The 12,370-nt window shown below is 38.8% G+C and overlaps 1 protein-coding gene across 1 annotated transcript in view; it reads left to right on the top strand.

Moving 5' to 3' along the window:
- CLSTN2 (calsyntenin 2) overlaps positions 1-12,370 on the top strand; it is a 702,707-nt gene that overhangs the window by 604,451 nt on the left and 85,886 nt on the right. The window contains exon 9 of the mRNA XM_037908920.2: positions 154-275. Within this exon, the coding sequence (XP_037764848.1) occupies positions 154-275 (122 nt within the window). The remainder of the gene's footprint in view (positions 1-153; positions 276-12,370) is intronic.

Genomic DNA, 12,370 nt, shown 5'->3' with positions numbered 1-12,370 from the left:
ATTCTGAAACAAAGTAGAATGTTATGTTTGTTGGTTTGTTTGAAGTGTATATTGCTTATACAGGCAGAATTTTTATTTGAGGCAAATTCAGCTAGACAAAGCAATTATGACACTTCAGTGGTCTAAGCCTCTTTATTTGTTATATATTTTCAGAAATGAATCGGCACCATTATGCACTTTATGTGCACAACTGTCGTCTTGTGTTTCTGCTGCGTAAAGATTTTGACCAGGCTGATACATTTCGCCCAGCAGAGTTCCACTGGAAGCTGGATCAGGTACTTGGGCTCCTTTTGTTATCTGTATATAACCTATACTTACGAGGGATGGCTCTCTGTTCCCCTCATCAATGTTGAAGAGTTTGCTGCAGGCTTTGAGTTAACTGTTTTTATCTCGTTGCGATAGAGGCTTGTAATTTTAGATCCAGAGCTCCTGGGTTTGATTCCCATTGCAGACAACCACGCAGGGGCATCACATTACATGTAGTTCCTAAAAAGTCCTCCATTCACCATCAGAAGCCTGTTTTATTTGCACAATAGAACTGATTTAGACCTTTCCAATAAGGACTTTGCTGATGTGGAGACAAGTACTTGATGGTGTGTGTTGACTTGTCCTTCCTAGTCTGTAGACTCCTACATTCAGTTGCTGTTGTATTTAATTTCGCTTGATTATGAAGAACACTTTATGGAGAAAATATTAAGTAACCAAAGGTTGCTTTCCAGAGAATTATTAATTCTAGTCACGATAAGGATGATGCAAAGACACATTTTTACAGACTAATATTTGCTTAAACCAAGTTTTTGTGACATATTTTTGAGCACAAAATGTAAAGTTCACATACAGGTACAGCATTATGCTAATTGTTTAATCCCTTACTTTCCTGTTAAAATGGACCAGAAGGTTGCCTTGAATCCTGATTGTCAAATATATGTAACAGGAACCCATTTAATGGACATAGCACTTGTTTTTCACTTCTGGTATCCAGATGAGGGTTAGTTCCGGTATACTTGAAATGAAGAAGCCTTAAATTGCCTCAAAGGATAAATTTACACTAATGAATGGTGAACCTTAAAGGTCTTGTAAAAATGATTTAGTTTGATACTATTGTGTTGAGTGCTATAGAAATATTTATAAATCAATGCCAGGAAACTGAATTGCTACAGAAAAAGATAAGTTTTGATAAGCATTCAACATTTTAGAGATATTTATTCAAAACTTATGTGTACCATTTTGAGCTGGAAAGCTGAATTAAAATCACCTTGTGATTTTGAAGCAGGGACAGTGGCTTTGAATAAGTAAACTAGCATGAAATTCCAGTAACTTAGCCATGACAAAGCAGTGGAAAATGTGAAGTAGGGGACAATACTCCATTGATAGGGAGATGTCTAATAGTCTGACAGAACTTTTTCATCTCTACTACAGTCTGTGATTTTTTTCCTTCACATGCTTTCTCTCTGTCATTTCCACACTTTTTCAGATATGAGGCTAAAAATTAGATACACTTGGAAACATAGAAATGGCAACAGTTTTACAATTATATTTTCCCTCTTACATTCAAAAACAATGTATATCTTTAACTGGACTCTGGATTCTTTTCTTTTTTTCGTATCAAGTCATATTTTTGCTTGTGATTAATATAGATGATGATTAGCAGGCAACATACATTCTCCGGGTTTGTATTTTGATACTAACATTTCCTCCCTCTACCTCGTGCAGAGTGCTGCTCACCTCCCAGTTGCTTTGGTACACCTTTCCTTTTGGATTTTAGGGTATGATATGCTACTGTTTCAGAACAATACATAGAGCCAAATCAGAGTGTCTGTGTCAAAACTTGATAAATACAACTGCTATCCAGTGTCCAATAAGGGGTGAATGAGGGCCTGAGGCTGTGAGCCAAATTCTCTGTGAAGTCAATGGAGCTATGACAGTTTACACGAACAGACTGGCCTCACATCTTTAACTGAAGTTTAAACATCATCCCAGCTATTTAGCTATAGTTCTTTGGTGTGTATCTTGAAGATTCCTGAAGATTTCATCTAGAGACAATTGAATGAGCCCTTAGGGACAGTTTGAGATTAACATGGCCGTGCTCTATCTCTGGTGAGAGATGAAGAGCTTCACTCAGTTGAAGGAATCTCTGCAGGAGCAGATACCGTTAGAAGGGAATCCAAACCAGTAATTGGCATATTATATTTCCATATTTAGTGAAATAATATTGGCCTGATTGTCATTAGAGAACCACTTTTATACTTAAAATATGCCCCCATATTATCATATAGTATCAGGCACTGACCAACATTGAAGATGGACTGAAAATTTTTATGTAGGGGACGGGGACCCTATTACTTAAAAACCATTCAATGATAGAAAAGACTTATTAGATCAACTAGTTCATTTTTCTTTTCTCTGCTAGTGTAGGATAATACCCACAATATATTTTCTAGTGCTCTTCCATGCTGAAACAACAGGCTAAGTGTAAAGTATACATAAAGTTTGTTATGGTTAGAGCGACTAGGTTTTTGTGACCCTTAGTTACTGTTGTCCCAGTCATACTGCAGGAGGCTTTGGCAACTAGGAAAGGTCACTTCTCATGTAAATGCACTCTCTGTTGCTATTCCCTCTGGCCTTCCAGCACCGTCTGCAAATTCTTCCTGAACCCAACCAGACTGAAACTCTGGGAAAGCTTTTCAAAGATAATTCCAATGGAATGTAAGTGCCTAATCTACTAAGGTGAAAATCCCAGTAGGTGCCTTTCTGCTTTTTTAAGGCACCTGAATATCTTTGAAAATCTGGCCCTCTGAGTTTAGTTAGGCCAGGATCTAGTACATGACCTCTCAGTCTTTGAAATCAATAGTTTAAGTGCTAGCGTGATGGAACCTGGCTGTTTCGGATTATTAACCAGATTCTCACAACCTGGAGCATGCTATAATGTGGAAATCTGCAGACTTCATGGCATGTACACGGTTCACGAAGAAAAACCAGAGGTTGATGCAGTGGGCCCAGCACAGAGCATCTGTTAATTGAAAGTAAACAGTGGGCGGATACTTTATTGGGCATAAATTACTGCGTGACTCTGACAACAATTTGGTGCTTGTTTGAGCTGAGAGGAGTCCAGTGACCTCAGGAGCAAGAGGCGCATGGATTATTTTTCATGAGTACTGTGGAGCAATAGAATTCGTGATACCAGATTCTTAGGGTTCCCTATTTAGCCCACAAGATGTTTGATGTTCTGAGGCAAAGATCACAGAAGGCAGCTCGTTTTCATCTTGAATATAATTTCTTATACTTCATTTATATCTATAGCAGGAAGACATAACTGAGTCCCAAATTCCATCCTCGGGTAAAGGCACAGCACAAGTTGCCACATCAGATATTATATGGCTACTCTTCTTGTAGTGTTTCCTCCTTTTGGAATATGATGCAGCCTGCAGTTATAATACATGGGGAGACCTCCACACAGTAGGAGCTGCAAAGTTAGCTGTGGGCAGGCTGCTAAATCTATTCATAGGTTGATGGGGTTCTTTTCAGTATGGTATGTATTTACCCTATACCTTCCATTAAAGTTAATGGAAGAGTCACAAAGCTAAATTTTTGCACATGGTGCTAAACATTCACCCTATAGTCCTCCACTGACCTGAAAGTGTCATAACGTTGGGCCTGTACCTGCAGAGCACATTTAACCTCTTAGCTGTATATGTGCCAAAACACTAATAGTTAAGACTGTAGGACTTTAAACTGAAGGGACCCTTGTTATTCATAAGAAACATTAAAAAAATGAATACAGACTACCACTGATTCTTTTTAATCCCCACTTTAACCATCTCTGAAATTGATTGCAGCTGCCAGTATAGTTTCCAAGTGAGCCCCTTAGTAATGACCCAGAAGATAAGGTTCAGATAACTTTCAAGAAAAACAGTGTGTATCTCATATGCACACACTGTTAGCATAGCTGCAACATTTCCTAAGCAACTGAGCGACAGATGCCCCATAGGTAGCAGCTTCCCTATCTTCTGGCAACTATAGTTTATTGTGAAGCTTAGGTGTTTCCTTCATTTCAATATGCAAAATCAAACCATTTATTTTTTTGTTTTTGTAAATTTCCTCTACAGAAGCTTAAAAGGACATTTGTGAGGCATTTGCCAGAGCTTTTAAAATCATTTCTTTTCTCATAGTTAATTATAGAGCCCAATTTTCAAACTTTAATATATATTAGGAGCTGATTTATCATCATAGTCCATATAATGGTGTCAGGGTTCCTTCCCCACTCTGAACTCTGGGGTACCGATGTGGGGACCCACTTGAAAGACCCCCTAAGCTTATTTCTACCAGCTTAGGTTAAAACTTCCCCAAGACACAAAATTCCTCGTATCTGGGATTAAGTATGCTGCGACCACCAAGCGATTTAACAAAGAATCAGGGAAGAGACCACTTGGAGATGTCTTCCCCCAAAATATCCCCCCAAGCCTTACATCCCCTTTCCTGGGGAGGCTTGAGAATAAACAAGATGAGCACAGACCAGCCTTGGGTTTTTAGGACCCTAAAAACCCCATCAGATTCTTAAAAAACAGAACTTTATTAAAAGAACAAAAGAAGATAAAAGAAACACTGTGTAAGATTAGAATGGAAGATAATCTCACAGGCAGTCAGATTCAAAACATAGGGATCCCTCTAGGCAAAACCTTAAGTTACAAAAAGACACAGAAAAAGAAGGATATACATTCCCTCCAGCACAGCGAATTTCACAAGCCAAAAACAAAAGAAAATCTAACGCATTTTCTAGCTAGATTACTTTTAGTAACTCTATAGGAGTTGGATTGCTTGCTTTCTTGATCTGTCCCTGGCAGAGGCATCACACAGACAGACAGACAAAGCCTTCCCCCATCCCCAGATTTGAAAGTATCTTGTCCCCTTATTGGTCATTTTGGTCAGGTGCCAGCCAGGTTACTTGAGCTTCTTAATCCTTTACAGGTAAGAAGATTTTATAGTACTGTATCAGAGCTTCTTAACCCCTTCCCTTTATATTTATAACAAATGGCATCTAAATTGGCACTTAGTTGCCTAAAATGGCTATATGAAAGTTTAAATCCATATTTAAGATCCTAACTTTAGGCACCCAAATATAAAAATTGGGCTCTATAAATAATGATCTCTTGGAAAGGAATCTGAAAAGTGTTTCCTTAATATTTGTCCTCTTCAACTTGTGAGGTTATTGGTGAATGAGTGTAGAGTTGTTCTTTAGTTGAGTTATTTGGGAATAATTGGTGAGGCTGGTTATTGTAGAATTTGAACTTTTAAAATTCCCTTTGGGTATAGCTGAGCCAGTGGAGTATCCCCCAGAGTATTTGTAACCAGTGATCTGCTGTTAATGAAGTTCTAGTAGATATCCCTCAAGTTCCCAGGGGCCACTGGTGCTGCCTACAGTCTCAGTAAACTTTCTCTACACAAGGTTTTTTAACCAAGTGCCCTTCAAAGGGCCAACTTGTCATAGTTGGAATAGATATTTGGGGTGAAATCCTGATCTTCTTTAAATCAATGGGAAAACTCTCATTGACTTCAGTGAAACCAGAATTTCACCCTAGAAATGTAAAACCAGTTAAATCTTCTAGTCTCTCTTCCTGCCAATGTAAGATTGTTCCTTAAAGCACAGTAGGCGACTGTGTTTACAGCTCTACTGTAGAGTTTGCAAGTGGCTTTCTTCCTTCTCCTCAGAAAAACTCCTTTCCACCTGATATTTCTGAAGCTTAGTCTCCTGCCAAGAGATAAATATTTCTCTGAAACATTAAAGTTAATCAGAGATGGGTTTTTGGAGATCCAAGAGTTTGAAATGAATCCTTTTCTCATTTGAAAAAGGTCTATAAGAGGTTTTATTTATCTATCACATCATATGTCTTAGAAACTCCATATGTGTCTAATGTGTGTCATGCAGTTGCAGTTATTTTGGGGAGGTTAGGTGCTTAATATTAGAGTTATAGGCTACAATTTTTAAGCCTTTGAAAGTTCCCTCCCCAAAGGTCTTATAATTTCTGCTTCCTTATGGCTGTGTCATATATATTTCCATCAACAGAACTACTGCCATTATAGGTTGTCAAAATGGCTCATGTTCAAGGAGGTTACAAACTCTGTCAGTATAGCCTTTGTTAGTGGCTGGATTGCATCTCTGCAGTGGGGTTTAAGGAGATTAGAAGGCAGTTCTACTACCCAGTCATCTAAAGGCCCAAAATTTAGCTATATCCCTTGATCTCAGTAGGGAAATGGATTCCTTTCAAACATGGATACAGCACATTGTGGTGTTTAGATGTTGCTTGTAATTATTAGAATTGGGAGCACTGGTTGTTGGAATTCTGAAAGGACAGGAAACAGGAAGGGGGAAGAGTTGAGAGGCTGGGAGAGAGCTACAGAGGGTGCAGCAGCAGCTTGGTAAAGAGGTTCATACTTTGAAAATATAGTCCTGTTGAAGCTTGTTAGTACCTTGCCTGGTTGATACAACCTTCTGGCGACGAGGATGGATCTTCTGCCTCTGAACCCACCTGCACCCTTTCTGCAAAACCCAGGTGAGCCTCCAATTGCTTTTACAACTTGGATCTATATGTTTGAGACTTATCTGCTTGCAATCAGTGCTACAGAGATTTCTGAAGTAAGCAAGCATGCTCTGCTAATCCACTGCCTTGGAGCAGAAGGGCAGCATATATTTTACACTTTTCCCCTTCCAAATGATAAATATGAGACTGCACACACTGCGTTAAAGAATTTTTTTGTGCCAAAAGTGAATGTAGTAGCTAATCGCTACAGATTTCGCCAGTGTGAGCAGAAACCAGGGGAAACTATAATGCAGTATATTGCTTCCCTGAGGAGTCTGATTGTAATTTGTGACTTTGGGAATATGGCAGATGAGATGATTAGAGACGAGCTCATTGAGAAAACAACCATGCTCCATGTAAGAGAACGCTTACTTCTAGAACCACAACTTACACCTATCGACTTTCTAATGGGCGGGTATGGAATGCTTCTTACCTTGCACCTGCCTATGCACCAAGAGGAGATTATGCCAACACCCAGTCTGCATTGGATGACTTCACTATAGTACCAACACAACAAGACATTGCACTGGAACCGGGGCTTGAGAGACGGCCTGTCAGACCCAGACGACCACCTGTCTGGACCAGAGACTGTTATGTAGTATCTACAGTATTTTCAGTGTAATATTTCTGCCAACAGTATAGTGTCTTGTTTCATATTTGTTTCTGTGGTTAGAACAATGATGTTTATTTTAATTGGGAGAGTTTCTTAAGAGAGGCGGGAATGTGGTGTTTAGATGTTGCTTGTAATTATTAGAATTGGGGCACTGGCTGTTGGGAGTCTGAAAGGACAGGAAACAGGAAGGAGGGGGGAGGAGTTGAGAGGCTGGGAGAGAGCTTCAGAGGGTGCAGCAGCAGCTTGGTAAAGAGGTTTACACTTTGAAAATAAAGTCCTGTTGAAGCTTGTTAGTATCTTGCCTGGTTGATACAACACACATGAGATAGCACTCCCAGAGTCTCTAAATCCCAAAAGTCTGCAGACACTTATATTGCTTAGATTGTCACAACAACTAGCACAGGAAACAATCTGATGATGAAATCAACATCAGGAGTCCAAAGGGAAAGAAATCGTCTTGAATGTGTGTCATAGCTGAGGAGGAGATCATTGGGCCTCCTCCACCACACAAATACCTACATTCATATCAAGGTACGTGTTTCATGAATGCTTAACCAATATTCCTTTCAAAGCTGTGTTTATAACAACCCCTTTCTCTGCAGTTCAGCATTAACCTGTCAGTAAGTGTGTTGTAAGTGGTTATTGCAGGTGTTAGGATACGTTGTTAATCCGCATTGTTGAGACTATATTGGTGGAGAAGGAATGTAGGAAAATGAGGGGTGAGTGCAAGGGAACTGGGGTTTGGAAAGGGCTAAATCTCTCTCTTACTCACACACTCATCCCTCTTCTTATGTAAAATAATTTAAGTAAGCTTGACATATACCCTCAAAAGATCAGCTCTCTAACCCTCCTCAAAAACTTTGGGCTGGCCCTGATATAGTGGTGAGTCGATGGTGAACAAGAGTCAGTTAATTTAGAGAAGAGGTGGCAAAAAATTGTTTCCCAAAACTGCTAATACCAACTCCGTCTCCAACATCACAGTTGGCCATGGAGATCTGCAAGGAGATAAATGCTCCTCTCACCCATATAGTACCTCCCCTGTGGTGGGGCAGCATTAAGGGGGAACAAGGTTACAGCTCCCCCTCCTCAGCTATATGAAGAGATAGGGATCCCCATCCTCCTTGGCTGGTGTGGGAAGAGTTCCCTTCTATCTCAATCTACTTTATACTACTGCTCCTGCCTGACTTCCTTTGACCCATACAGCATTGAGTCCAAATAATGATTTGTATAATAAGCCATAGTTTCAAAGACTTTTGGTAATAGTGGAGGACAAGGCATTAAACAGGCCAATGCACAATATATTTCACGCTCTGTGCACCATGGATATTACATTTTTCATACTAGTATGCAAGACTTAATCAAAGCCAAGACATTTTCCCCCTCAATCAACATCTAAAGCTGTAATCTTATTTTGACCTTTCAGCCAGGGACACAAGAATTTTTAATTCAAACTCTAATTATTTTCTGTCTCTTGCTATTTTGCTCATATTGAATCTGGTCCTGTAGCCCCCTGGCAAAATCTTCATTGAGTCCCTGCAAAAATGGCTGCACTGCAGGATCTAGGAGCATGATGCAGTCATGCTAAATTGGCAAAAATGGGTAAAGATGCAGAAAATAGTTTCTTTTCAAAGTCAAGATAAGCTGCTCTGAATAATCCAAACTGAGTGTAAAGCACAAATTGTACTAAAACAGCCTCAAGGTTAGTTTTATCATACAGAAAACAGTGATTGCTCATAGTAAGAGAGTAGGTTATTCAAATGAATCTGAATATAATGTCTTCTATCTGTCTGCCTCTACACACGTGCACATGGTGTTGAGTAGGCCTCCATTTACATGCAACTGACTCATTGACGATATAGAATAGGAGCTTACAGTTGATAGTGCTTGTCCTTTAATACACTGCATTTCTATTTACTTTGGAAAGTAAGCAACTGTGCATGTGTATGATAGTGCGTTAGCTGATTTTCCAAGATATGTAGCTATGCATGCTGTGTTATCATAGGGCAAAATTAATGGGTTAGAATCGGATATATAGCGTTTCATATCCAGGGTAATAGTTTGAATTAGTTTTGTCAGTAGTAGCTGAAAGTTGTTATTATATGATGGCTGTTCTATATGAAATTAGGAAATAGACTGAGACTACTTCCTAGAGGACAAGTGACCATAACATGAAAATCATAAAAGGGATCTTTATTGACGGAGTCAGCAGAGAGGACTATGACTGAACTATACTCTGAACCCTAGAATGCTGGGGTGTATTGATGGGATAGTGTGGCATAGACTTGCACTGCCCGTTACATGAGTGTCTGTGTGTTTGAGTGAGCGTGTGTGTGTGTGGGTAAATCTGGCACCTTTCATTGCCAGTTTAAAAAAAAAAGTTAGTGACTTTAATTAATCACGCACAAAAGAGTTTCAATTCGTAAGCACATAACTACTTCTTCACCAATTGGTATGCAAGCCTGTAGAGCACTGTGCATACATCCTTAATAAGCCTCCCACAGACAGAAAATTAGAAAACACCTAACTTGCATCCTACACAGCCAGCAGGAGAAAAATGATAGATGAATCATGCTAATCCTGTGACTAAGAAGAAATCATCCCAGGCCTCAAATAGCCTCTGCGGCATCCAAAGCACCCTTAGTCTACTACATTCTAACCCTCTAATGTCTTATCTGACACAGTTTATTTACCATTTTTCTTTCTCACTCTGAATGTTATTTTGATCCATTATATGTAGCATCTTGCTTCAAAGCAGCCTTTGCCAGCACAAAAATGTTCTTTGAAATCCCAATTTAAGGTATTTTTAATGTAATTGTACTATGCCAGTTAACAGCCAGTCTTGACAAATGGATTAAATTTTGTGCTGTGCAAGACCAATTGTGCTACATGAGCCTGAAAACTCTTTTTATGCCAACTGATTTCTATAATATTGCATTCTATAATATTGCATTTGTAAACCTGCTATGACCCTTGAAGAGGCATTGAGCTGCATTCAGAAATACGCCTCTTTGCATTTAACTTCAGTGATCAGGAGATATTTCTATGGATGTTTGTGTGCTGCCTTTTGAGACTGCCCCCGCTTTTTTTTTTCCCAGGGATATAAATATTCGTGTAATTTTATTACAGGGCACGATTTTCAAAAGCAACCAGTGTTGGTTTAACTTTGGTCCCATTGAAGTCAGTGGTAAAACTCCCATGGAAATTAAATGGGAAACAATGGAGGAAAAACACAGTATGGATCAGCTCCTGCAAACTCTCCAAATAGCTCTATGGAAGTCAATGGGTGTTCCATACATGGAGAATGTGCACAAGCAGACCCTATATGTTGGGACCTGTATATACTGCAGCAAGCTGGACCTACCACATCAAGTTGCCTTGTTTTTTTCTGAAGTATTCATGTAGAAATTCTCCTGGAGCTTCAGAAATTGTTTTTTAAAGATTTTTGTTTAATAAAATATGAATGTGAAAAATAGACTCAGTCCATTCTTCTTATTTGCATTTATTTTGTGCTGTCCCTTGATTTCCAGTTATGCCACTGAAGTTTTTATAGAATGTGCATGACTATATTGCGGAAGTTATCGGGCAAAGTTGGAGAGCTGGGCAGGGAACATCTGTGACTTTAGGCTCACAGAAAGTCAGTTTAGCTTTTGGAGATTCAAGAGGCATTTTTATTTTTATTTATTTATTTATTTATTTTGCAAGGGGGAAATGATAGATTTTTCCCCCTCCCATTTGTGATTAATAACAGAAGTGATGTTAAATTCTAGTTTGGGCATAAGGTTTGAAAATGTGTATTTTTCTTTAAAACTCTGGCAGGATATTAGAAAGGAACAGAATGGGGAAAGTTTTAGGTAGAAAATCTACCATGAATCAGACACAGAGAAGTTTCAGGAAGAATACTGACAGGTTTCAGAGTAGCAGCCGTGTTAGTCTGTATTCGCAAAAAGAAAAGGAGTACTTGTGGCACCTTAGAGACTAACAAATTTATTTGAGCATAAGCTTTCGTGAGCTACATCTGATGAAGTGAGCTGTAGCTCAAGAAAGCTTATGCTCAAATAAATTTGTTAGTCTCTAAGGTGTCACAAGTACTCCTTTTCTTTTTAGGAAGAATACTGTTATCCAAATTCTACTAAGTAAAGTTCCTTTGTTCAGTGTTAGAGGAAAGCACTTGTGTGGTTCTTTACCATAGTCACTAATCAGACAACTATCTGCCATTTTATATAGATATAATGGTTAGATATCTTACTGGAGCTGGATTTTTTTGTAACGTTGAAACAACGAACAATGTTGGTATTTAAACTGTAATCAATAAGTGCGTGTTAACCCATTTACATGATAACCTAAGAACGGCCATACTGGGTTAGACCAGTGGTCCATCCAGCCCAGTATCCTGTCCTCTGACAGTGGCCAGTGCCACGCGATCCAGAAGGAAGGAACAGAACATGTAATCATAAAATGATCCATCCTCTGTCACCTATTCCCAACTTCTGGTAAACAGACACTGGGGACACTTCAGAGTACAGTTTTGCATTTAGATGAAGGGGAGCAGTTTACACTGTCTTAGAGCTATTGTTTTTTAATGTCTCCAGGCTCAGAAAGAAAATTCTATATCGGTTTTCCACTTATTCCATGTCTGGAAGATTTTCTTGGCAACAATAAGGCCTAGCAATGTAAATTTGTAGCTCCTCGTGCAAATTCTGTGTCAAGGGTGTATTTCTTGCTTATCTTTGTAGCTACAGAATTGCAAAATACACAGGGCCCTACCTATATGAATTAATCAAATGTTAATGGTCTTTTTGCAATTTAGTGACAAGAAAAGTGGATTATAACATTATTTCATCATGTGTGAACTATGGACCTAATTTAGTAGGACATATTGAAGTTACAGTGTGACAGCATATAGACATGCTGCAGTTATAGTACATAATAATCTGGGCTTTCAGGCGCTTTGACTGTCAATATGATAAAGCAGTTTAATTATTTAAAGCTGTAATTAAGCCATCCATATTTTTTGAAAGGGAATGTGAACTTACTGTGCTATCTGCATATTACAATTCTTAAGTCTTACAAAAATGATTCACAATTCACCTGGAAACAAGTTTACAAACTCTTGTATTTGACAGTTGCACTAACGTATACCAGTGAATATATATATTATATATATATATATATAATAAGCTTA

The sequence above is a fragment of the Chelonia mydas genome, chromosome 9, assembly GCF_015237465.2.
Source record: "Chelonia mydas isolate rCheMyd1 chromosome 9, rCheMyd1.pri.v2, whole genome shotgun sequence".
Taxonomy (NCBI): Eukaryota; Metazoa; Chordata; order Testudines; family Cheloniidae; genus Chelonia; species Chelonia mydas.
Note: the sequence above shows the minus strand (reverse complement) of the source record. Positions and strands in the feature narration are given on the sequence as shown.